General features: G+C 45.5%; 1 protein-coding gene across 1 annotated transcript in view; it reads right to left on the bottom strand.

The window, feature by feature from the left end:
* Positions 1 to 17,035: 17,035 nt before the first annotated feature.
* DHX9 (DExH-box helicase 9) overlaps positions 17,036 to 24,782 on the bottom strand; it is a 56,301-nt gene continuing 48,554 nt past the window's right edge. The window contains exons 26-27 of the mRNA XM_082265598.1: positions 24,109 to 24,309; positions 17,036 to 17,617 (exon numbers count right to left, since the gene is read on the bottom strand). Coding sequence (XP_082121724.1) covers positions 17,179 to 17,617; positions 24,109 to 24,309 — 640 coding nt within the window. The 3' untranslated portion in view covers positions 17,036 to 17,178. The remainder of the gene's footprint in view (positions 17,618 to 24,108; positions 24,310 to 24,782) is intronic.

The raw sequence follows: 24,782 nt of genomic DNA, 5'->3' as shown, positions 1-24,782 counted from the left end.
CCCACCCCCCCAAGTACTGGCGTCTGTAGTAATACATACAGATATTGGGAAGGACCACTGGAGACCCACCCCAAGGTTCTCCTCTTTCTGCCACCACCAAAGCGACTGCTTGGCTTTTAGGGATAAATGGATGGTCTCGTCCAAAGATTGCTGTCTCCCGTCCCAAACTCTCAAGATGTTGGCTTGGAGACACCGGAAGTGGGCCCTCACCCAAGGAACTGCTGGGATTGTTGCCGCCAATAGGCCTAGGCCTGACATTGGCCATCCTGATGGACAATGGTTGGTTGTTTTGTAAGGGGACTGCTGTCGCTTTTACCTTTTCTGTAGTGAGGAAAATCTTTTGTTCCACTGATTTCATCCTGTATCCCAGATAGCACAAGTCTTCTACTGGGATCAGTTTAGATTTTCCCCGGGTGATTAACCAACCCAGGTCCTCTACTCGAAAAGAATGGCTACCCGTAAATCTTCCTGCAATTGGGGAAAGGAGTGGGCAAAAAATAAAAGGTCGCCCAGATAATGGATGACCGAGATCCCCCTTAATCCTAAAGGGAACCAATGCTTCCGCCAGAACTTTGGTAAAAATCCTGGGAGAAGAGGTCAGCCCGAATGGTAGGGCTCTGAATTGTAGATGGCGAACGGCACTCCCCCACCTTATCGCTATTCTCAAGAGACTTGGAGATTCCTTGTGAATCGGGATATGCAAATATGCATCCCTTCGATCCAGGGAAGCCATAAAGCAATTTGGGGGGGGGGGGGAGCATCGCCTTCACCGTAAAGATAGTTTCCATCCGGAACATCCTGTAGGTCACCCATCTGTTCAGAGGCTTTAAGTTCGAGACAAGCTGAAACTTCCCTAACGTTTTTTTTTTTACTACAAAGACGTGCGAGTAGAAACCCAAATTAGTTTCTTCTTGGGGCACAAGAACAAGAACCCTCTGGTTCATAAGGTCGCCAATTTGCGACAGTAGTGCCGAGGCCTTTTGGGGATCCCTGGGAGGGGAGGTCAGGAATGTTCTTGCGGGCGGAGTGCCCCTGAACTGAATCCGACAGCCCTCCCTCATGATCCTCCGTATGAACCTGTTGTGGGTCACCTTTTCCCACTGTGGGAGGAATTGACCCAACCTTCCTCATACCGGGACCCCGTCACTGGGGTTTAGGGTTTTTTTTTTTTGTTTCCCTCTCCCCCACTGTTTTTGGTGGTTGGCATCTTAGAGGCCTGCCTTTGTGGTCTTTGGGGGACAAAAAAAAAAAACTGCAGTTCCGGAGTCCTTTTGACAGGAAGATTTTCTTCCTATCTGCTGTTCGGTCCAAGACCTTTTCCAGGTCCGGCCCGAACAGAAGGTCCCCTTTAAAGGGAATACTGCAAAGTTTAATTTTTGAGGCCGAGTCCCCTGACCACGACTTTAACCACAAGGCCCGGGGAGAATAATTCACCAGGGCTGCTGTTCTAGCTGACAGTTTAACAGGAAGCGTCTGCCATATACCCGGCCGCTTTTGACAGCATAGGCAGGGAATCCAAAATCTCTTGTCAGGAAGTCCCTCCTTCTAAATGGGCCTTAAGTTGGTCCACCCAGACCTCTAAATTCCGGGCCACCACTGTTGTGGCCATAGCTGGCTTTAAATTAGACATAACTGCCTCCCATGACCTTTTAAGAAGAATCTCTATTCTCTTGTCCATGGGCTCTTTAAGGACATCCATGTCCTCAAAAGCAAGGTCTGTAGATTTGGCGCATTGTGAGAAGGCCGCATCCAATTTTGGAACCTTGTTCCAGGTGCAAGAGGAATCCTCGACAAAGGGGAACCTCCTTTTTAAGCTTTTTGGGAAAAATAGCTTCTTTTCAGGTTCCACCCACTCCATTTTAATGGAGTCCGACAATGTGCTATGTACCGGAAAAACCATAGATTGGGTTTCTTTAAGGGTTTGGTAACATAGAAACATAGAATGTGTCGGCAGATAAGAACCATTTGGCCCATCTAGTCTGCCCAATATATCTGAATCCTATGAATAGTCCCTGGCCCTATCTTATATGAAGGATAGCCTTATGCCTATCCCATGCATGCTTAAACTCCTTCACTGTATTTGCAGCTACCACTTCTGCAGGAAGGTTATTCCATGCATCCACTACTCTCTCAGTAAAGTAATACTTCCTCATATTACTTTTGAACCTTTGCCCCTCTAATTTAAAACTGTGTCCTCTTGTGGTAGTTTTTCTTCTTTTAAATATGCTCTCCTCCTTTACCGAGTTGATTCCCTTTATGTATTTAAAAGTTTCTATCATATCCCCTCTGTCTCTTCTTTCTTCCAAGCTATACGTGTTAAGGTCCTTTAACCTTTCCTGGTAAGTTTTTTCCTGCAATCCATGTACTAGTTTAGTAGCTCTTCTCTGAACTCTCTCTAGAGTATCTATATCCTTCTGGAGATATGGCCTCCAGTACTGCGCACAATACTCCAAGTGAGGTCTCACCAGTGTTCTGTACAGCGGCATAAGCACTTCTCTCTTTCTTCTGCTTATACCTCTCCCTATACATCCAAGCATTCTGCTGGCATTTCGTGCTGCTCTATTACATTGTCTTCCCACCTTTAAGTCTTCTGAAATAATTACTCCTAAATCCCTTTCCTCAGATACTGAGGTCAGGACTGTGTCAAATATTCTATATTCTGCCCTTGGGTTTTTACGCCCCAGGTGCATTATCTTGCACTTATCCACATTAAATTTCAGTTGCCAGAGTTCTGACCATTCTTCTAGTTTTCCTAAATCCTTTTCCATTTGGCGTTTCCCTCCAGGAACATCAACCCTGTTACATATCTTTGTGTCATCAGCAAAAAGACAAACCTTACCATCGAGGCCTTTTGCAATATCACTTATGAAGATATTAAACAAAATTGGTCCCAGTACAGATCCCCGAGGTACCCCACTGGTAACATGACCTTGTCATGGTACATCTTGTCATGTAGGGACAGAGACCTGTTCCTCCTTAATTTCTAAAGTCTCATAAATCACCCCTAGCAAAGCATCAACCTCTTCTAGCAACAGCTTATACCTAGGAGATTTTGTCCCTAACTCCAGGACCTCCCTGGAAGAAGCTGCCTCGCTAAGCTCCTCAAGGGAATCTGAGTCCTCTTCCTCCGTTTCTCTACCTACCTCTAGGGCTGAAACCAGGGGGGCTTCTGTTGGCTGTTTGGGGGTCTCAAAGTTAGACAACATGGACTTAAATCGCCTTCATTTCCTTCTGGACTCCTGCGATTACGTCCTTACATGCCCCTGCTGACTCTTTATAGACCAATTTGTCTATGCAAGGTTTGCAGAGGGGTTTACTCCAGCCCTCAAATTTAGAGGTACAGGCCGGGTATCTTTTCCTCCCCACCGGTTTCTCTGATTCTTTGGGCTGAGCCTGAAAGATGAGAAGAGGGGGAAAAAAGGTCAGACCCCAAAACAGAAAAAGGAGGGAGATGCACCTATTTAACTGCCCCCCCCTCTCAATGAAGCTATGCCAGGAGTTCCTAAGCTCCTTAGCCCGGACCCAGCTTTTGAGGGGGAGAGAGACATAAAAGAAAGGAAGATCCACAGCACACTGAGGAGCCCCTTAGACTCTCTCCCCCTCCCTCAGCCTAGTAGGTTAGCCCACCCTCTGTGATCACCTATCTGAATTGGGGCAGCGCCACCACCGCTAAGTCCTGCTGTCTCCATGAGAAGGGCCTCTTCTTCCTGTAGCATTGCGCCGATTCGTCTGGAAACAGGGAAGCCCAGCGGTTCAAATAAACCGCCATGGTTCCGGCGTCATCACTGCTGTGAGAGCCGGAAGTGATGCGTCGGAAGCCCCGCCCTCCAAAGGCCGGAACTCAAGGCCTGCGCATGCGCCCGCTGCCCTTTCACCCGGACCAGCGAGGAAGACTCTCCACCGCTGCAGGAAGCAAGCCTAGCCCTCCCCAGGCTCCGGGAGAAGAAGCGCTGGTCACCCCCCTGCCGATTGCCTCCATGATCCTCTGACCAGGACAGGTACTGGTCGAGCTCCACACCTGCCTCCTCTTCCAGGGAGGAAACACAAAAGACTGGGGAAGACGGTGGGTGTCTGCCCTTTTATTCACCTGATCCTTTGTGTTTCCCGTCTCCGGAGGTGCAGCCTAAATGAACTGTGCTGTCCTAGACAGACGACTGGAGAAATATTGTTTTTTTTCCCAGAGTGGTTGCTTTTTTGTTAATAGCACAAAAAATAAAAAAACGCAGGGGAGATCAAATACCACCAAAGGAACGCTCTATTTGTGTGGGGGGGGACATCAACTTTATTAGGGTACAGCGTTGCACGACCGCGCAACTGTCAGGTAAAATAAAGCAGTGCCATATCGCAAAAAGCTAGAGTTATTACCTGATAACTCCTTTTCCAGGAATCCTCCAGGACTGTCACATGATTGATAGGCTCCACCTCCTGCAGGAAACACAAGTTTAAAACAGGCCACCCTAGGCTGCCCCCTCACTTGTACAAAGATTGCCTTATCTTCAAACACGAACGTGCCTATATATGGATTTAATATCTTACATCAATAAGGGGGGGGGGGTCTACCGTCTTGGAGGATTCCTGGAAAAGGAGTTATCAGGTAATAACTCTAGCTTTCCCCAGTCATCCTCCAGGAGGGTCACGAGACCCCAAAGATTCATACCTAGGGTAGGACTACCGCCTGCAGGACCTTTCGACCAAAGGTTAGATCTTGAGCGGAGACCAAGTCGATCCTGTAGGGTTTCGCAAAAGTGGAATCACTAGACGAGATAGCTGCCTGGCAGATTTGCTTAATCGAAGCCCCAGCTCTTCTCTGCCCAAGATGTGGCTATGGAGTGTGTGGAATGTGCCTTCGTGTTTGATGGGCTGACTTGCTCTTGACTGTCGTAAGCGGATTTTATTGCATTTTTAATCCATCTGGCGATCGAGTTTTTAGAAGCTGGTTTCCCTTTATGGATACCTCCAAACAACACGAATAGATTCTGGACTTTCTAAATTGTTTGGTGGCTTCCAGATAGGTCAGGGCACACCTTCTAACATCCAGGGTTGCGAACGTTGCCTTCCCTTGGTGAGCCGGATTTCAGCAAAAGGATGGTAAGATGACTTCCTAAGATCTGTGAAAATCTGAAGAATCTTTGGGAAGAAACAGTGGGTCCTTCTTGAGTACTATTTTGTCAGGAAAGATGGTGAGAAAAGGCTCCTTTATGGAGAGGGCTTGGAGTTCACTAACCCGTCTGGCTGACATTATCGCCACTAGAAAGGCCTTCCTAAGTGTCAGGTTTTTTAAAGAAGCTTCCGAGATTAGCCCGAAAGGGGCTTGGGTCAATGCCCTGAGCCCCAAGGAAAGGTCCCAAGGGGCCACATTCATGGTCTCAATTGGACGTGTTTTTAATATAGATTTAAAGAAACATGTAACCAGAGGGTTCACACTGAGCTGAGTGTCCAGGAAGACTGAAAGTGCTGCAGTATGCACTTTAAGGGTGCTTACTGCCAGACCTGCTTCTGCTCCGTCCAGTAAAAATTCCTGTACTGTGCCTACATTTTGTAAGTCTTTGTTTTTCTGATGCAAATTTCCTGTGTAATAGGTTTTCTGCTTTTTAGGAGGGTTTCTACTACTCTTGTAGTGAGACATTTTCTCCGTAGAATGCCCCGTTCAACATCCACGCTGTCAATTTTAAGGTTTGAAGTTGAGGGTGGTGGGCTCCAGACTGGTATAGGAGGTCGTCTTGTATTGGCAAAGTCCAGGGTTCTTCATCTGTCATTTTTCCCAGGGCCGAGAACCAGGATCTTTTTGGCCAAAAAGGCGCTACAAGGATCACTCTTGCCTTTTCATCTGGGTCTTCCTGATTGTTCTGGGGAGTAGTTGTATGGGCAGGAAAGTGTACCCCAGCCTGAATAGCCATGAGAAGCCCAGGGAATCTATGCTTAGGGAGTCTTCCTCCCTTTCCAGAGAGAAGTATTTCTCCACCTCCTGCTGTTTGCGGAGGCAAATAGTTCCACTTCCGGGACTCCACACCTCCTGGTGATCCTGGAAAAAAATGCTCTTGTTCAGTTCCCATTCTGCCGGGTCTAGTTTCCGGCTCAGTATGTCTAGTGTATTGAGCGAGCCTTTTATGCGTATCGCTGACAGAGACTGAAGGTGCGTTTCTGCCCAGGAAAGAAACGTATGCGCCGTCCTCATAAGGGTCTTTGACCTTGTACCTCCTTGTCGATTGATTTATGCCACCGTTGTTGCGTTGTCCGACAGGATCTGAACGTGTTTCCCCATTACCGTTTCCTGGAACGCCAGAAGAGCCCTCCATACAGCTGTCAGCTCCCTAAAGTTGGAGGATGCTCTCGATAGGAGAGGGTCCCAGGTCCCTTGTCTGACCTGCTGCTCGATGTGCACCCCATCCGGACGCACTCCTGTCCCTGACTTGCGTCTGTGGTAGCCAGAGTTTGCCTCTTCCCAAAGTGTCCTTGCCTGTCCACCAGGTCAGAGTTTCCCTGACTGTTCTGGGGATTAGAATGGTCTCTTTCAGTGATTCTGGATTTTTGTTCCAGCCATTTAACAGATTATGTTGCAAGGCCCTCATGCAGTTGGCTCCACTGTACTGCTGGTATCGATGCGGACATGAGTCCTAGGAGGGACATAATGGCTCTCCTTGTCCCCCATTTCGCTGTCTTTAGCTGGTTTGCTCTGTTGCTCAACTTTGCTATTTTTTCCTGTGGAAGGAGGATCTTTTGTTCTGTCGAGTTGATGTAACCCAGGAATGTGATCTCTTGGGAAGGAATCCTGTTTGATTTCTTGTAGTTGATTTTCCAACCTATTTGGGTGAGAAATAGCTCGGACTTCTGTAGACCTGCTAGGGTTTCCTCTTCTGGGGTTCCATAGATTAAGAAGTCGTCCAGATAAGGTATTATCTGGACCCCTCTTAGCCTGAGTTCCTGTACGGCCTCCGCTATAACTTTGATGAATATACGCGGGGCTGAGGAAATGCTGAAGGGAACAGCTTGATACTGAAAGTGCAGAGTCTTTGACCCCTCCTGGATGGCGAATGGCAGGAACTTTTGATGGCTGGTGTGGATTGGAACGTGAAGCTAAGAGTCTTTCAGATCGAGTGTTGCTAGGAAAGCTGCTTTTCGGAAGATTGTCCAGATTAAAAAAATTGTTTCAATTTTGAATTTTCTGTAACAGACTTGTTTAAGTTTCTTGGGTTCAGAATCAAGCAGGGTCTGCCGGAGGGTTTTTCTCTCAGGAATATGTGCGAGTAATGCCCTCGGGAGAAGAGGGATGGACGTATTTCCGTTATCACTTCTTCTCTTAGTAGCTCCCCGATAGCGGAATCCATGAGCACTTTATGTTTTGATCCGATATGGACTTTCGTAGCCCTGAACCTGTTTGGAGGTAGCCTTGGGCTATTGTCAGTAGGATGAATTGGTTTGAGCAGAATGCTTCCCATTGGGGAAGGAAATGACGCAGTCTGCACCCCCCCACGATCTGGCTGGCGTCATTGTGTTTTGCTGGAAGATGTAGAATTTGGGAATAGGACAGTGGGTGTGGCCTTGTTCCTGTTGAAGGTCCATCTGCGCTGGGTCTGAGGTCTCTCGCTTTTGACCGGTGTTTCATGTCTTGGTTGACGACCAAAGAAAACTTCCTTTCTTTTTGTTTTGGTTTTTTGAAAGGGAACCCTTTCGTTTTGTCTGCTGATCTCGCTAGCACTTTTTCAAGCTCAGAGCCAAACAGATAGTTGCCATCGAAAAGGATGTTTCACAATTTGTTTTTGGAGGCATAGTCTCCATCCCAGGTCTTCAGCCACAGGGCTCTTCTGGCCGCATTCACTAGGCCCGTATTGCGGGCGGAAAATCTTGCGGCTTCCGCCAAAGCGCCTGCCATATAGGCCACTCCTTTCTCAATGAGGAGGGAATCCAGAGCCTCTTTGGTTCCCAGAACTTTATTCCGGTGTCCTTTGAGCTGTTCCAACCAAAATGAGATGTTTCTGGCAACGCACGTATTTGCAATGTTGGGTTGGAACCTTGCTGCCCCAGCCTCGTAGGCCCGATGCAGTGTGACCTCCATTTTCTTGTCCCTAGACGCGCTGTGTTTTGCCCACACCTAAGATGGCCGACCGTCCACTTCCTGTGGCGGCGCCATCTTAGTGACCTCACATTCGGTCCTATACAGATAGATGCCGCGGACGCAGTGCCCTGACAGCAGTGTGGAGCGGAAGGAGAGAGAGGAACCCATCACCCCCGTCTCCTGCGTGAGCCTGCCCAGAGGCTTGGAGGAAAGGCGGCAGACTGCGGGAGTACCACTGGCACCCCAATTAGTGTCCCCTTGACTCTTCTCCCATCCCCAACTTAGTCTAAAGAGGGGATGGGAGGCATACAGGGAAATCCCTCTCACTGGAAACCCCATCACTTCCAACTACCGGGAGCACACTTTTCTAGCAGTAGGAGTTTCTGCGGGTTCCAGGATACGGGAGGGGAGTTTCTTCTCTGTTCACCCCCTCCTTTACCCTAGAGCATGTGACTGACTGCCTCGTCAGCTGTAACACAGGGGGGTGCAGGAGGTACCCAGGGATGCCTGCCATGGGTAAAAATATAATTTTTGTAAGAACTTACCGCAAAATTCTTTTCTCTGAGTCTTCTGACAGTCGCCGCCCACTCATACAGTCTTCACTACTGGGTATTGGTCTTATCCACAGGAGTAAGCAAGGCAGAGGGTTTTGTTAGAAAATATTCACAAAACCTTGTATAGACACACCTACAGGGGGCTGTCCCTCTGGTCCAATACCCCCCTTCTAGCAGCATTTCCAATTCAGTTTGGTAGCAAGCAGTATATAGGTCCATGAACCCCAAGAGGGGTGGGGGGCAGCGACTGTCCTCTGACAGTTGCCACCCACTCATACAGTCTTCACTACTGGGATGTCCCAAAGCAGTGTAGATGTGAGGGGTGGGAAACGTAACCGTCTAAAAGGCAACGCAGCACCCAGTTCAGAGAAAAAAACCTTATCTTGAACCAGAAAGGGAAAACACTGGGTAACAGGAAAGCTCAATAGGAGCAAACAAACCAAGGAAAGCAAAATAACCAAGGGGGGGAGAAAACCCCAACAGGAGGGGACAGGCTAAAACACGCCATGTCTCCCCTAAGGCACTGCCACACTCAGAACTTTGGGCCAAAAGAGGCATCCGCCGATGCCAAAACATCAAGTCAGTAAATTTTTGTAAAGGTGTGCACGGACGACCAGGTCGTCGCTTTGCACATCTGGGACACCAACGCCTGATGGCGGAAGGCCCAAGACGCACTCACCGCTCTGGTAGAGTGCGCCCTCTAGGATAACCAGTGCGATTCCCAGATTAGCAAACGCTGTAGTCTTCTGAAGTCTGACTAAGCGCAGGAACAAATAAAAAGCTAAGCTATCAGTGTAAAGAAAAATCACTTTTTCAGAAATAAAAAAATAAGAAGAAAGGCTGAGACTGCAGCCCCAGCCAAGGGAAGCCTGCCTACTCCTAACTAGGCAAAAGACAAATTGAATTGGGAATGCTGCTAGCAGGGGGGTATTGGACCAGAGGGACAGCCACCTGTAGGTGTGTCTATACAAGGTTTTGTGAATGTTTTCTAACAAAATCTTCTGCCTAGCTTACTCCTGTGGATAAGACCAATACCCAGTAGTGAAGACTGTATGAGTGGGCGGCGACTTACATAGTTACATAGTTGGTGAGGTTGAATAAAGACAAAAGTCCATCCAGTTCAACCTGTGTAGATGTGTGTGGCTGTAATCATCTTGCATACCCCTGAATGTTCTGATCCTTGAGATGTACGTCTAAGAGTCTTTTGAAAGCCACCATACTACCCGCAGAAACCACCTCATGTGGTAGAGAATTCCACAATCTTGTAGCCCTAACAGTAAAGAACCCCCCACGTTGCCTGAGGTTAAAACGCTTCTCCTCTAATCGCATTGTATGCCCCCGAGTTCTCATGCAATCTCTTCGACTGAACAGCTTTTTTTCTAAGCCTAGATCCCCATTTAGATATTTAAAAATTGCTATCATGTCCCCCCTCAGGCGTCTCTTCTCCAGGGAGAATAAATCAAGCGATTGCAGACGCTCCTCATAATCAAGGTCCTCCAATCCCCTAATTAGTTTAGTTGCCCTTCTCTGGACTCTCTCCAGCTCCAACACATCCCTTCTGAGGACTGGTGACCAGAACTGGACCGAATACTCCAGATGAGGTCGGACCAGAGTTTTATAAAGTGGAAGGATTATAGTCTTATCTCTGGAATCCCTTTCTTTATGCATGCTAATATTCTGCTAGCCTTGGCAGCTGCTGCTTGACATTGCATGCTGTTGCCTAGTCTATCATCAACCAAGACTCCCAGATCCTTCTCCATTTTTGATTCTCCCAAGGGTTCCCCTCCTAACGTGTATTGTGCTTTTATGTTTCTAGTCCCCAAGTGTAAAACCTTACATTTCTCCACGTTAAACCTCATTTGCCATGTCTTTGCCCACTCCGTTATTTTGTCCAGGTCATTCTGTAGGATATCTGCTTCATGCTGTGCTGTTATTGTCCTGCCTAATTTTGTGTCATCTGCAAAAACTGATATTGAACTACTGATCCCGTCCTCAATGCGGTTTATGAATAAACTGAACAAGGTTGGTCCTAGGACTGAGCCTTGGGGGACCCCGCTTACTACCTCAGACCAGTCTGAGTATGTGCTGTTTATTACCACCCTTTGGACTGTCAGAGGACGTAAGAGAAAGACTTGTTTTCAGGCCTAAAACAACAAAACTGGGGAATTATCCCCTCTGTGCCGGTGTTTGCAGGACACACAAGAACTGAGGGGGCGGCCCATCTCTCATGTGACCGTCCTGGAGGATGACTGAGGAAAATGACATACTCATTAGGGGGGTACAACCTTCTGGTCCAGAAGGGGTCAACATTCACACAGAATAAGAATATCTTATTTTTATTTCTTTCAATAGTGTTTATTGAACAGAAAAATTGTACATGCATATTTTCACAGTAGTTAACTAATGTACGGTGATACAATTCTACAAAGTTAACTAATGTACGGTGATACAATTCTACAAACAATTACGAGTAAGTTCTGTTTAAAGGAATAAAATGTTTGATGCTACTTATACCACTCAGACTTTTCCATTTATCTGTTTTGAGGCTGGATCTTGCCCCAAAATTTCTGATGTGGATGCTGTAGTTTGTGTACGGCTAACCCCGATACAAGAAACTCACTCCAGTGATTACTCCCCCGATTAATGCTTTAGAGCATTTTGCCATTATTGGAGGAAAGCTATGAACTTTTATTATGCCCTCAATTTTCTGCTACTTTCTCTTATTAACCAGTTCACTCTTAGTGCTACAATGTGTTTTTTTTTGTTTTTTAGGTCTAGCAGGAAACAGGCTTTTTCTACTTAAACTGTGGCTGAATTGTAAAGAAAACGAGAACTGAAAGACATTGCATGCAATACAAGGCTCAGTTCACAAAACTTCAAACACAAGGATTGACAATTCACAGCCCATTCTTTTCAATGGCAACGGATCCAGAGAATGTAAAGTCGGATCAAAAGCTGTGCTCCCAAGTCGCACTGGAAATCGCAAGACTTGACATATGCCAATGTGAATGGAGCCTAAAAGAAGGATCTTCATTTTAGCCAGGTGAATTTTTTTTTTTTTAATTTTACAGACTCATCTAAAAAAATAACCGTGACTGGCAGCTTTTTTAGCGGAATCCATTGGCAGTTAAAAATTACAGTCACCTGTCTAAAATTAAGATCCTTCTTGTTCTAAAGCTTTGTAAATTAAGTCAAAGTTATCTAGGCTAAAGACCAACCTACATCTATAAAGTACAGTCTCACAAACTGTAGCAGTTTAAAACCTGAGGAGGGAAGAGCAAAACCCTGTAGCTGAGGATATTTGTCCTTCTGGGAGGAGGGGGGGGGGGGGGAACAATTGTCCAGTGTTACAAATCTTTAATAAATGTTCCCTTCCTTGTAAATTGTGGAGCAGGACCGCTGATGGCAGATTCCACTATAAGAGATTTTTTTCCAGAGGAAAGAGTGGTTAGTCAGCCCAGTGAGAGGCATTCTATTAAAAATGCTCCTCAAACTTCCCTCCCTCCTCCTAACAAAGGAATCTTATCCAATATTAGGCCACGGACATGGGGGGGGGGGTTTGGGGAACTACCTTTTTTTTTTTTCTTAAGGGAAAAAGTATAGTAGAAAATAAAGTACCAACATGATATAGCAAATCTCTCAGGCCTTTCTTTCAAGTAGCTGAAATGTGAATAGTCATGTGCAATATTTAATATATTATTTTTTTTCTCAGAGTTCAAGCTGTACACAATTGAGAAATGTAGAGATGTCATACACCATATATCTTTACACTTACTAGAGTAAATGGTAGGTTCATAAAAATCTGCAAATATCAATGTCTCAGCTTATTCACGTACAGTAATAAAAGGCTCTAACTGCCAAGTTCTGCAGCAAGGGTTAAAATAGCTTGCGCTGGCAGCATAAAGTCAGATCTTAGCACTCTTCCAAAAGCAGAGTCCTAGCTCTCTCAGCAATCTCAAAACTGCTCCAATCAACAGGAGAGTAAAGTGGGGTACACACCATAAGGAAAAAAAAAAAAAAAAAAATCGGCCAAAAATTTCCGTCTGAGGAAAGATCGTACGATTTTCGGCTAGTGTGTACACAACTTTCAGCAGCTGATTCCGACATTTTCAACGAAAAAAAAAAAAAAAAAAACTGAGGGACAAACTCCAAAATTTTCATTGTCTGCCCAATTTTCATTTAATGTGTATGCAATACGTTCACGGAAAAAATCGGATACGCAAGACAGCACATGATCACCTCAGGATCGGGGGGGGGGTCACACGTATACGTACTTGCATCACACTCTACGATCAAACGTCCCAATAAAATAAAGAAATCGGACGAAAAATTTTGTGCAACATTATGCACTGTCAACTAAAAACGGCTATGACCGCTGAGCAAGAGCTAGAAAAATCTGACGATATTTCGTCCGATTTTCATCAAGTGTGTACGAGCCTTAAGAGTGCTGTTGACTAAAGCAGTGTTCAGGGGAAGGGAGGCGTTTGACTGCAGGAGAACCGTGGTCAGACTGTGTGCTACTAGCACAGAATATTTTAAAGTACTATATAGTTAAAACTTTATTTTTTTTTATTGCAAAAAGTCGTTTTTTACTGCACATGCTATCTAAAAGATAAGTAGTAGCATGGGTCCAATTTGGTCTTTAATTCCATTAATGTTAAATGTTTGCTTTGGTCTCAACGAAATGCTTTATTTACCTATTAAAATAAATATGTACAACGAACATTGAGTGCAGTTTATTCTACTGGAGGAAAAAAAAAAAAATCCCATTTGAACATGCAAAAACCAAAACCTATTAACTGATTAAAACAAAACCTACAACAGTTTTTACAATTTAACAGCCTACCATTACCCATATGGTAATGTTACCAATAAAAGTATGACAGCTATTTGTGGTGTGACAAATCACTTTGAAAATCAGAAATATTAAAAGCTTCATTTTTTTTAAATTAAAATAAAAACGTATCTTACCTGCTCTGTGCAATGGTTTTGGACAGAGCAGCCACAAACTTCCTATTCTGGAGTCCTCTGCCAGTGCTTCTGGCTCCCCTCTTCGGCGAGTGCCTACCATAGAAAGCCACTTTCTATGGGGGGCACTTGTGTGGGCTCCCTCTCAAGCTGCCCTGTCTATCTATAGACAGAGACAGCATGGCTCAGCACTGTCCTGTCACAGCAGTAGGAGCCAATGGGGCAGGATTTTGCAGCTCAGATGTTTTTTTTTTTTTTTTAACTTAATGCAGAATATGCAGTAAGGTGAAAAAAAATGAAATATTTGACTTACCGTAAAATCCATTTCTCTGATTTTCACTGACGGACACAGCTCCTGATTTTTCTTAACCACTGGGTTATACTGCACCCTACAGGAGTAGGACACAAGGCAGGAAAAAGCTTGACTACGCCTATGGGCAGTCCCAGGGGTATACACCCACTCTCAGCTATAGGCACTCAGTTTTGTTAAAAGCAGTGTCAGAAGAAAGCCAACTCCACAGAGGGGTGTGGTGTGTGCGTCAATGAACAGAGAAATTGATTTTACGTTAAGTCAAAAATCACATTTTCTCTTACGTTCATTGACAGACACAGCTCCTGATTCTTCTTAACCATTGGGATGTCCCAAAGCAGTGTTAAACATGAGGGGTGGGAAAAGCAGAAAAAAATTCCCAAGGCATAGCCAGCCAGGTAACATGGAGCTCAATCATAAACTGGAGCTCGCCTGAAAACAACAATACACACTCAAAGAGGATCAGGTCCTCTAAGCAGCAGACAGCAAAACCTTGCTGCCAAAAAAGAAGCATCCGCAGAGGCCAACACATTCGCTTTATAAAAATGTTGTAAAAGTGTGCACCGATGACCAGGTGACCGCCTTGCACACCTGCATCACTTGACACTTGATGACGGAAGCCCAGGAGACACTAAATGCCCTAGTAGAGTGCTCCTCGACAGGGAAAGAAGGAACCTGACCCCTGGTGCAAAAAGGCCTGAGCCCCCGTCTGTCTGATCCATGTGGAAATAGTCAAAGAAGAAGCAGACAACCCTTTGTGAGGTCCATCCGTGAGCACAAAGAGCCTGACTTCCTTAAAGACTCCGTAGCTGCCAGGTACACCCCAATTGCCCGGACCACATCCAAGGCAATTTCCTTTGGATGTTTTGCCTGGGGACACTGGGAAGGCAACACAATGTCTTCATTCAAATGACAGAGACCACCTTAGGAAGGAATGAAGGACAGGGGCGAAGCACCATTTTATCCTTGTGAATCACCAATAAGGTGATAGACATAACGCCACCAGTTCAGACACCCTGTGCGCAGAGGTGATCACCAAAAAAAGGCCACCTTCTGGGGCAGCACAAGCAGGGAAACCTCCTGAATATTTTCAAAGGGAGGCTTTTCTAGAGCTGAAAGCACCACATTAAGATCCCAGGGTGGCAATGGAGCCCACACTAAAGGAACCAAATGTTGGACACCCTGAAGAAAGGTATGCACCAGGGAGAGTGAGGCCAAAGGCAGTTGGAAAAAATCTCCCAAAGCTGATACCTGGCCCTTGATGGTACTCAAGGCCAATTTCTTTGCAACCCCACCCCGTTGCCTGACCGAATAACTTAGTGGACCCACGTGTTCTATACCAGGGAGGTCCACGGATCCAGAAACGAGCAAAGACGCCCCCCCCCCACACCAGATACAGGTGAGGGCGCCCCTTCATGCAGAGAGGCAGCCTTGTCCACAGTTCTGGAAGAGTCCGCTCATAGCTTGCCAGACCAGGTCCTGTTGGAACTTTTCGGTAGAAGCCCTGACTTCTGATCCCTTGCCTTGAGACCCTGAGGGACAAAAAAAAACCTGACCTGTGGAGAATGGCCTACGTCTACGATGGGGCTCCTTGCCCTTGGTAGCCTGCGGTCTGTGAGGCCCTAATGATGTAAGCCAAGGAAACTCCAAACAGGCAATCCCTTACAAGGGGGAGATACGATAAAGCCTTCTTAGAAGTCTGGTCCGCGCCAGATAATTTGCAGAAGGACAACTGCTGATACAGCCTAGAAATCAAAGAAGCCGCATCCAAAGAGGCATCACAGAAACTGTAGCCCCTGGACCAACAGATCTGCAAGACCGGGGGAAGCAGTTTCCCCTCCAGGTCCCGGGGTAAAAGTTTAGCCTACTCGATCAGAAGTTGTGCCTTAGTGCCGACCAACAACAGTAAGCACATGGCGGGCCAGAGCCTCCGCCCTCCTATCAGCTGGTTGTTTAAAGGCCGGGGACTCCTCAACCCAGAATGAAGGTAGCTTTATTTAACCTATAAACCGACGAGTGCCACTACAGATGGACCACCTACTGGACCCCGCAAAAAAACAAGGGGGGGGGGTGTCGCCTTTTGAGCCCTCCATAGAGGGCACAATAGGAAATAGCCCCCTTAAAAAACTAAAAGGGGCAGGTGCTCCACACCAATGGTGGCAAGGCTGCCATTAACAATTGAAGGGTCCCCTACAGGGTCACCCCTTCCAAGGGCACCAAGCTGACCACATGGCCTACCAGGCTGCAAGCCGAGGCCAAAATATCTGTTGAGGCCCACCTGCAAGTGCACAGATCCCAGCCCGGCAGATGCCCAAAAGGAAGAGAGTGGGGGCTTCAGCTAAACACACTGGGGCCGCCCCCCAACAGAGGCGCCCGACTTGGCCGCATGGCCTAGTAGGCTGCAGCCTACATTTTTGTGGGCACCCAGCCGCTTGGACGCGAGCCTCAGCGGAGCCGACCACCCTAGGGCAGCAGAGGGGAGGGCAGATGCCCAAACGGGAGGCAGTAGCTTCAGCCACCCTCACGTAGTTTCTGACTAGAAGGCCGCAAAGCAGCGGTCCAAATTTTTGGCTGGATGCTGCGGCATGAGTGTACCCGCGGAAGCTAAACTGTGGCCGGTGAAGTCATTCCAGCTGATTGACCGTCTCAGCTTTGTTCCTGTGTGAAGGGGGGGGGGGGGGGGGGGGTGTCCATTCCCACTAATTGTGAAAGGGGGGGGCCCTTCCCACCAATCAGCTCTCTGTAACTTCAACTCTCCGCCCTTTTTTTTCTGATGGCGGAGACAAGCTTTATAAATTCTGGACTTTAAATGAATGTAGACGACTGGAGATCAAAATATACAACTTATGTAGGAGGATTGGTTTCATCTCTGTGTATCACGTAGCCAGTCACTTCACTGGGTATATGTAAGAGTTACAACCACTTTAGGGCTTTAATATTTGTGTTCAAACCAGGTCTTACACTTAATCTTCAGTTAGGCAATAAACAAACTGTTAGACCAACATCATTGCTAGGGTCTTCAGTCCCAAGGACTTGCAGTCAGGCATATCTCAGTAAACTCACTGAATCCCCTACCAATATAAAACAAGCAATGCAGACTACCCTCTATTTCCACTTTTATTGGCTGCATAAAAAAAAAAAAAAAAAAAAAAAAAAAAAATTTAAAAGTTAAAAAAGTTACAACACTTTATACACAAAATAAGTTCACAGCCTTCCAGGGGAGCAACATGCTCGAAACTCTAACAGATCGAAGCGCAAGAGAAACAAGAGTCTAGAATTTCTTTAGTTTGGACTCAGAAACCACCTCTTCCTCTAAAGCCACCACCTCGGCCCTGGTATCCTCCACCGAATCCACTGCCGCCACCCTCATTGCCTCCTCCATAGCTGTTGCCTCCTCGGTTGCCTCCTCCATAGCCGCCGCCTCGGTTGCCTCCTCCAAAGCCGCCGCCTCGGTTGCCTCCTCCAAAGCCGCCACCACGGTTGCCTCCCCCATAGCCGCCACCTCGGTTGCCTCCTCCATAGCCGCCACCTCGGTTGCCTCCTCCATAGCCGCCACCTCGGTTGCCTCCTCCATAGCCGCCACCTCGGTTTCCGCCCCTGTAGCCACCTCCGAAGCCTCCTCCATAGCCACCTCTTTGATTACCACCCCTGAATCCTCCTCCTCCTCCTCTATAGCCACCACCACTGCCATCTAAGCGAGCCATTTTTGGTGGGCGAGGTCCATCTCCAAATCTAAGAAAAATGAATATTGTAAACAGTTAATATTGAACTCTGTAAAATTAAAAATTGCATAACTGTTGCTATGCTGTAAAAACATCTCCAGGTTGCTTTCAGAAAGTGAAGAGCAATGAAGTTACTGTACACTGCCCACGCTCCCCCCCCCCCCCATTTTCTGATACATTAAGTGTGAGAAATCATCAAGCACAAGGGGAGAGATCATGTCAAATAAGAATTTTGACATGCTTGTAATATCCATAACTTGGCGTATAGAAACTGATTTTTAGACCTAGGTATGTATATGCTGCTACCTTCAGGTAACAGGACACTGGCAAAAGCCTTGCATAGAGCTGCCCCCCCCCCCCCCCCCAAGTCTACTTATATAACCTCACCCACTTTGTGTGGCACCAGCAAGCAGTGGGGAGATCATTACGAGGAGGGCTCTGACCTATACTGTACTCCAAGATAAAGAATTGACAGTTATGTCAAAATATCCATCATCTTGATCATACAACAAAGGACACAGTAATTGAGCCTTAGCCCATGGGACATCCAAGAAAAAACAGTAACAGGACCACAGGAGAAGAAAAAAAACACAAAAAAAAAAAAAAAAAAACACAAGGGCCAATGGATCCCTGACAGACACTCATTAAAAAAAGCACCTTGCACCTACCCAAAGCATGGATCAAAAACAGCTTTGAAAACAGGGGGAAAAAAAGTATCCCTGCAACTTGTCAGAAGGACAGATGCTGGATGCTGTAAAAAGCCCCAGAACACCTGTATTTTTGGAAGAATGGAGACATGGGTAGGGAAGGAGGGACTTGTTCCCTAAGAGCAGAAGCCCTAGAGGAGGCGCAGTTCGCAAGGTAATATGTGGTGAGCAGCTATAGATGCCAGTCCTGACTCCAACTATAAGGGAATTGGAATAGTTTCATATACCCTCAAGGCAGGACATGGCGAAGGAGAATGACATTCCCACAGAAGACGATAAGAAAAGCCCTAGGAAAGAAATGACTGGGCTTCCAGGATACTTAGTCCCATGTAGCGTAAAGAGGAGGGCACCCCTATTAAGACAGGGGAAGCCAAAGCAGAACTACAGCTGCCAGGAGTAGAGAAGAAACCGATTATGACCAGCAGGGTACTGAGGGCTAGGTGTTTGGCTATTCCAAGCTGCAGGAGGAGGAACATGATGATCTCATCACAGAGTATTACCTCACTATAAATCTCAAAGTACATGGGAAGCGAGCTGCATGTATCCCTGAAAGAAGCACCCAAACTAGAGCTTGGAATGTGCCCATTTGGTAAATATCAGGGAATTCGAAATGCTGGGAAATCTCCAGGTAGAGAGTCTACAGATCAGCCACAACTGAATGTGTGTCAGGAGAGAGGCAGAAAAGTTGCCTTGCACCTATAGACTGTACTAGGAGGAAAAAAAAAAAAAAAAAAAAAAAAAGTATAAAGGGAGTTATTGAGAACAGGGGCAATGTGACCTCTTCCCATATAAGTCAGCAAAAAAATTGACCAGTGTCAAAGACCACTTCTGTAAGACTGAGAGCATAAGATTATCACGTGTTAAAAAAAAAAAGCAACCTGGTGATCCTCAAAACATAAAACAGGAGTAGAGTTCCAGTGACCTTGAGTGGACAAGTCAGGCACTGGCTGTCCCGAAGGAGTCTGCCAGCAAAACCTGAAGGGAAATTAGCTTTTAGAGGAGACTGTGGAGAGGCGCTCCTGAACATGGCGACAATGGACAAAATTTGGTGCTGAAGGGAAATACAAATAAAAAATGACAGGATTAGACCCAGATATCCTGAACAGTATAAAGTCAGGGGAGGTGCCCAAAAAGGGTGCAGTATCAACTGCAGGGGAAAGTCAGGGAATCTGTGTTTAATTTTCTATGCATAAAGAACAGAAACAGTAAAAAATTTACAAGTCTAATGAGTACAAGGCCATATAGTAGCAAGGACGGCAGTCAAATACACAACCTGCAAATCCAAATGCAGGCCTCTGAAACAGTATATCTAGAAAGTGTAATAATCCAGTAAGGCCAAAAAAGGAATGAGTTTTCTTGCATACAGCTGGGGAGAAAGATACAGCAAACCTAAGATCAGGTTTCTGCAACAAATAAAGTGAAATGACATGGCAAGACAGTCATCCAGATAGGACTCTTAAGTCTCGATTCACACTAGAGCGACTTGTCAGCCTGACAAGTCGCGCTCCCTCGCAGTCCTTTGACTGCTACAGGACCCGTTCTAATAGGAGCGACACAAGTCGCTCAGACTTAGAAAAAGGGTCCTGTACTACTTCGGGGCGACTTCGGAGCGACTTGCATGGACTTCCATTATGTGAAGTCCCTGCAAGTCGCTCCGAAGTCATGGTGCATGGGAATGCACAAGTCGCCCCCGAAGTAGTACAGAGTTGTGCCGCCCCAGTGTGAACCGACTCTTAGGGCTCTTTCACACGGGGCGTTCCGTATGTCCGTTTTTCATCCCATCCGTTTGCGGATGAAAAACGGACATAATGTATCTCTATGTAAATACGGATGTCATCGGATGATCATCCTCTGACATCCGTTTTTTGTCAGTTCAGTTTTTTTTGAACGGAGGAGAACCCTATTTTTTCTTCCTTTCAAAAAACGGAACGGAAGCAAAAACGGATGTCAGTGGTGTCATCCGCAGACATCCGTATTTTCATAGACATGCATTATGTCAGTTTTTCATCCGCAAACGGATGGGATGAAAAACGGACATACGGACCGGATGACACAAGTGTCATCCGTGTCCGTTACACAAAAAAAAAAAAAGGACCTGATCGGGCAAAAAAAAAAAGGAACGCCCGTGTGAAAGAGCCCTTACCCTTGAAAGTGTTTATAAACAATAATGCACTAAGAAGCCAAAACAAACAAAGGAATGGGAGGGTGACTCACCCTCATGAAGAACACAGGTCTAGGGAAAAGACGTATAAACATGAAAGGATGTGAAAGCAGCTTAAAGCTGGCGATATTGGCATCGGTGTTAAGCTTTTTAGTTCAAATATTTGACTCAGGAACTTTGCAAGAAAGTTGGCTCCAAGATACACGGAGATAGGAAAGCGCAGGGTTTGATGTGTGAATTGATGAGAGTAAAACCCACAACATTGCATTTGCCATCATATCCAGGTAATAAATCAAGATATGTGTAACCAGGACGAGGGATGTAAAAAGGTACAGGGAAAGCCAGTCTTCTATTATCCACATAGCTGGTACCACACCGGGTCCAGGCTTCACCTATCATGGTAAGCATTCCTCTGAAAAGGTCTTCAGGGTCTGGGTACCATAGAAACGGATTATAGCCCTGAACCCCTACAGCACATGGCGGCTAACTTACACCTAAATGGTAAACACCGAACGCAAGTCCAGTTACGGCTCCCAAGATGTACATCAAAAGGTAACCAATCTGGAAATTGCTAGGGAGCCCTAAGGCACTACACAGCCAGATAATAGAAGTGTTGGTTAAAGGAAAAAAAAAAAAAAAAAAAAAAAAGGGATTTTTTACTTACCGTAAAATCCATTTCTCGAAGTCCGACAGACGTAGCTGCTGCTTTAAATGGGTAATAAGCCTCTCCCACTAGGAGTGACAAGGTAGAGCCAAAGGCTTTTGAAACACCCGGGGGGCGGTGTCCATGGGTTATTACCTCACCGTTGCATCTTAAGTTTAGTTGCAAGCAGTGAATAATAACCAAAACCCAACTCTTCAGAGAAAAGAGGGGTGGGGGCTACGTCTGTCAGTGGATCCCATTTTCCCTTTCGTCCACCGACGGATGGGACGTCCAAAAGCAGTAACCACTGATGGGTGGGAAAAGGACAAACTTAAAAGAATGCAAGCCCAACAAGCAACAACTGGGGCTCGATTGTAGCAAAACCATAAAGAAGGAAAAGTAGACCATTCCTTAAATAGAGACCTGCAAAACCTTGCAGCCAAAGGACGCATCCGAGGATGCTAACGCATCCAACTCTGTAAAACTTGGTGAACGTATGTACAGACGATCAAGTTGCCGCCTTGCAAATCTGCATCACTGACACCTGATGGCGGAAAGCCCAAGAGGCACTCAACGCCCGTGTAGAGTGAGCCATGACAGGGAAAGGAGGAACCTTACCCTTAAGAGAATACGACTTCACCACCGTCTGTCTGATCCATCGAGAGATGGTTTGCCGCAGACGCAGCCTGACCCTTACGGGGTCCATCCATATTTACAGAGTCCGACTTACTCCCAAGACCAGGCAGCTAAAACTGAAGATGCAACGGTGAGGCCAGGGGTAATAACCCAGGGACCCCACCCCCTGGGCGTGTCAAAGCCTTTGGCTCTACCTGGTCACTCCTAGTGGGAGGGGCTTATTACCCATCCATATATGATTTAAAGCAGCAGCTACGTCCGTTAGTGGACGAAAGAGAAAACCGTTCTGAAAAAAAAAAAAATTAAGAATTCTTACAGAAAAGGGCCCATCACCTAAGGAAACGGACAAAAACGAACCCCCTACAGAGTGGGCAGGGTTACATGGATACACGGGGAGCTGTTCCCAGCAAAGCTTTTGCCAGTGTTCAATCACCTGAACGTAGCAGCATACAACCTTGTAGTTTCATCTGTCAAGGCCAATTTGAAGTTGAATTCCAGAAATTCAGTCACTTTGTAAAAAGTGCAGGAACACTATCAGTTAAGTCCAAGGAGGTGCATTATATCTCTTGAACATTATTCAAATGATCATATCTGACAGGTTTATGGCTCTGTTGGAGTATACACTGACACTCAGGGCTGAGAGAGGAGAGGGAGGCACATGGAGCAGCTATGCCTGTTCCTCCCCTCTGCTGTACATTCAGAGAAGCCTTTTTTATTTTGAGTTCACATAATGCAAAGGCTTCTGTGATTGGGCAGGAGGGGGGACAGGGCAGGCATAGCAGCAGCACCGACTCCAATGTTGAAAGATACTTAGACTTGAAGCATCAGGCTCCCAGAAATACAGTGATAGCCATATTCAGAGTGTGTGATAAAACTGTCAGATGTAAATAAGAGAAATAAGCCCAGGGGATGTCATGTACCTCCTTAGACTTGAGGCTTAGTGTGCCTTCACTTTTTACAAAGAAGCTGAATTCCTGAAATTCAGTTTCATTGTAAAAGTGTTCAGCTTACTTTGATTAAGGTCCCCCTCTAGTAGTCAGAAAGTATGTTACACCTATTTAAAGGCAAGCATGAAGAACAAAGGGCACATTTTTTTTTTTTTCATTTTGGATAGAACAAGTGAGGGTTTTAACATGGCTCAGATTTTTTTTTTATTGGCCATCTCTGTCCCATTGTGGAGATTTCCTTTCACTTCCTGTCCCATAGCCAAACAGGAAGTGAGAGGAAATCTCTTCAATTTAAAAGAATTTCTTGGGGACCCCCAGGTCACCAGATCTAGTGTCCCCATTTTAAGATTTTCCATCTATTACTTTTCTGAGGACAACCCAAAAATTGGGGTTTTCTTTTACCTTCAATTATAATGGTTAACAGGACAAATAGAGAGGGGGAATCTCCTTAACGGAAGCAGAGACAACAATGAAAATTGACAGGTGTTCTAATCCTTCTCCACTCTGTCCAAAATTTAAAAAAAAAAAGTTTGGACTTTATTTATATTTTAAGTGCATATCTAATGGAACCTCCTTTACATAGGCTTTGGACATTGTCTTTTATTTATATTTTAAGTGCATATCTAATGGAACCTCCTTTACATAGGCTTTGGACATTGTCTTTTATGTCCAAACTGTTTTTTTTTTCCTTTTTTAATGGCCACCTGTGGTGGACAGCACACTGTTTATTCTGGATGAACTGAGATTCCTGCAGGGAAACGTATTTCATCACCAGACAAAGCTGAGCTCCAGGTTTGATTTAACTTTAATATTTTTTAGACCAAGCTATTTCCTTCACCAATACATGTGCCCACTGGGATGGTTGTATAAACTGTCTGCAGCATCAACTACATACAATATTAAAAGCACTATGTTCCAGCAGCCGCAAAGAAAAAAATCAAACCGGGCTGAGTGCTGCTCAGCCATTGTCTTTTAAGAATGAATACAAGGCTTCTTGCGACTCAAATTTTTTTGCAGGAAAAACGACAGGAAGTATTCATTTCACTGCCAAAACCCATTTCTGTATACTGTGTAGTCAACGCTATACACGGTTTATACAGTAGTCCCAGCAGGAACATGTATAGGTGTAGGAGATTGTTTGGACCAAGCTGGTCCGAATGAATTAAAGTTAAACAACTGACAGCTGTGAAAATCAGTTACCATGTTAGAGCAGCCCAAGTTGTGGGGTGGGGAAAGGCATGAAAAGACCTTGACCAATTTACACAGAAAAAGCCAAGTGCCTCAATTAATATTATGTAGTATAATTCATATTACAAAATAAGCTAATCGACAGCATCAGTCTTCTATGTTTCTGTATTATGAATACAAATTATTGATGCATGCAGAATCTCAAAGAAATCTGCTTACCTGGAATGTCCCATAACAAGATTGATTCCAGCTGTAGATGGCTTGGATATCACACGAATAAGATTCAGCATTCTCTCATTGATTGGGTCCAGCTGTGATATAATCTCTGGATCTTTTGTAACTTCTACAACAAGTGCTTCCATTGTAGATCTTAATGCAACAATGCAAGCTGCATCATCATGTGCCATACACAGTTTAATCCTAGGAAAAAAAAAAAAAAAAAAAAAACACACACACCTTACAATATTATATTTTGCTAAATTTTTTAAAAATACAAAATGTTTTTTCAATAAAGGGTTTACAATTTCCCAGATATTTATCTATATTTGAGCATTCCGTCATTTCTTGCCCAAACTAGGCCATATAATGCCAAAATATCAGAGCAGGTCTCGGTCTGCCCCAGAGGAGCTTTCTGATGAGGTTGCAGAAAGCAAGCACATCATGTTGCTGCTATGGTATACTTGTGCCTACTAAGCCAACTGCTGACCAGCAGTGTGTAGAACAAACCTTGTTTGCCAGAAAAAAAAAAAAAGTTTAAAAACTAGACCCATCACTGAGATGACTGCCACTCACCTCACTTTCCAAGTCAGAAAAGTAACAAATGTCCTGAAATCCCTACCTAGGCTGCAGAAAGCAGTACTCTGGATCTAGCGTTGGCAGATCTTCAGACCAAA

The sequence above is a fragment of the Pelophylax lessonae genome (genome assembly GCF_965119305.1).
Source record: "Pelophylax lessonae genome assembly, chromosome: 8".
NCBI lineage: Eukaryota > Metazoa > Chordata > Amphibia > Anura > Ranidae > Pelophylax > Pelophylax lessonae.
The sequence above is the reverse complement of the archived record's forward strand: the minus strand, read 5'-3'. Positions and strand labels throughout refer to the sequence as shown.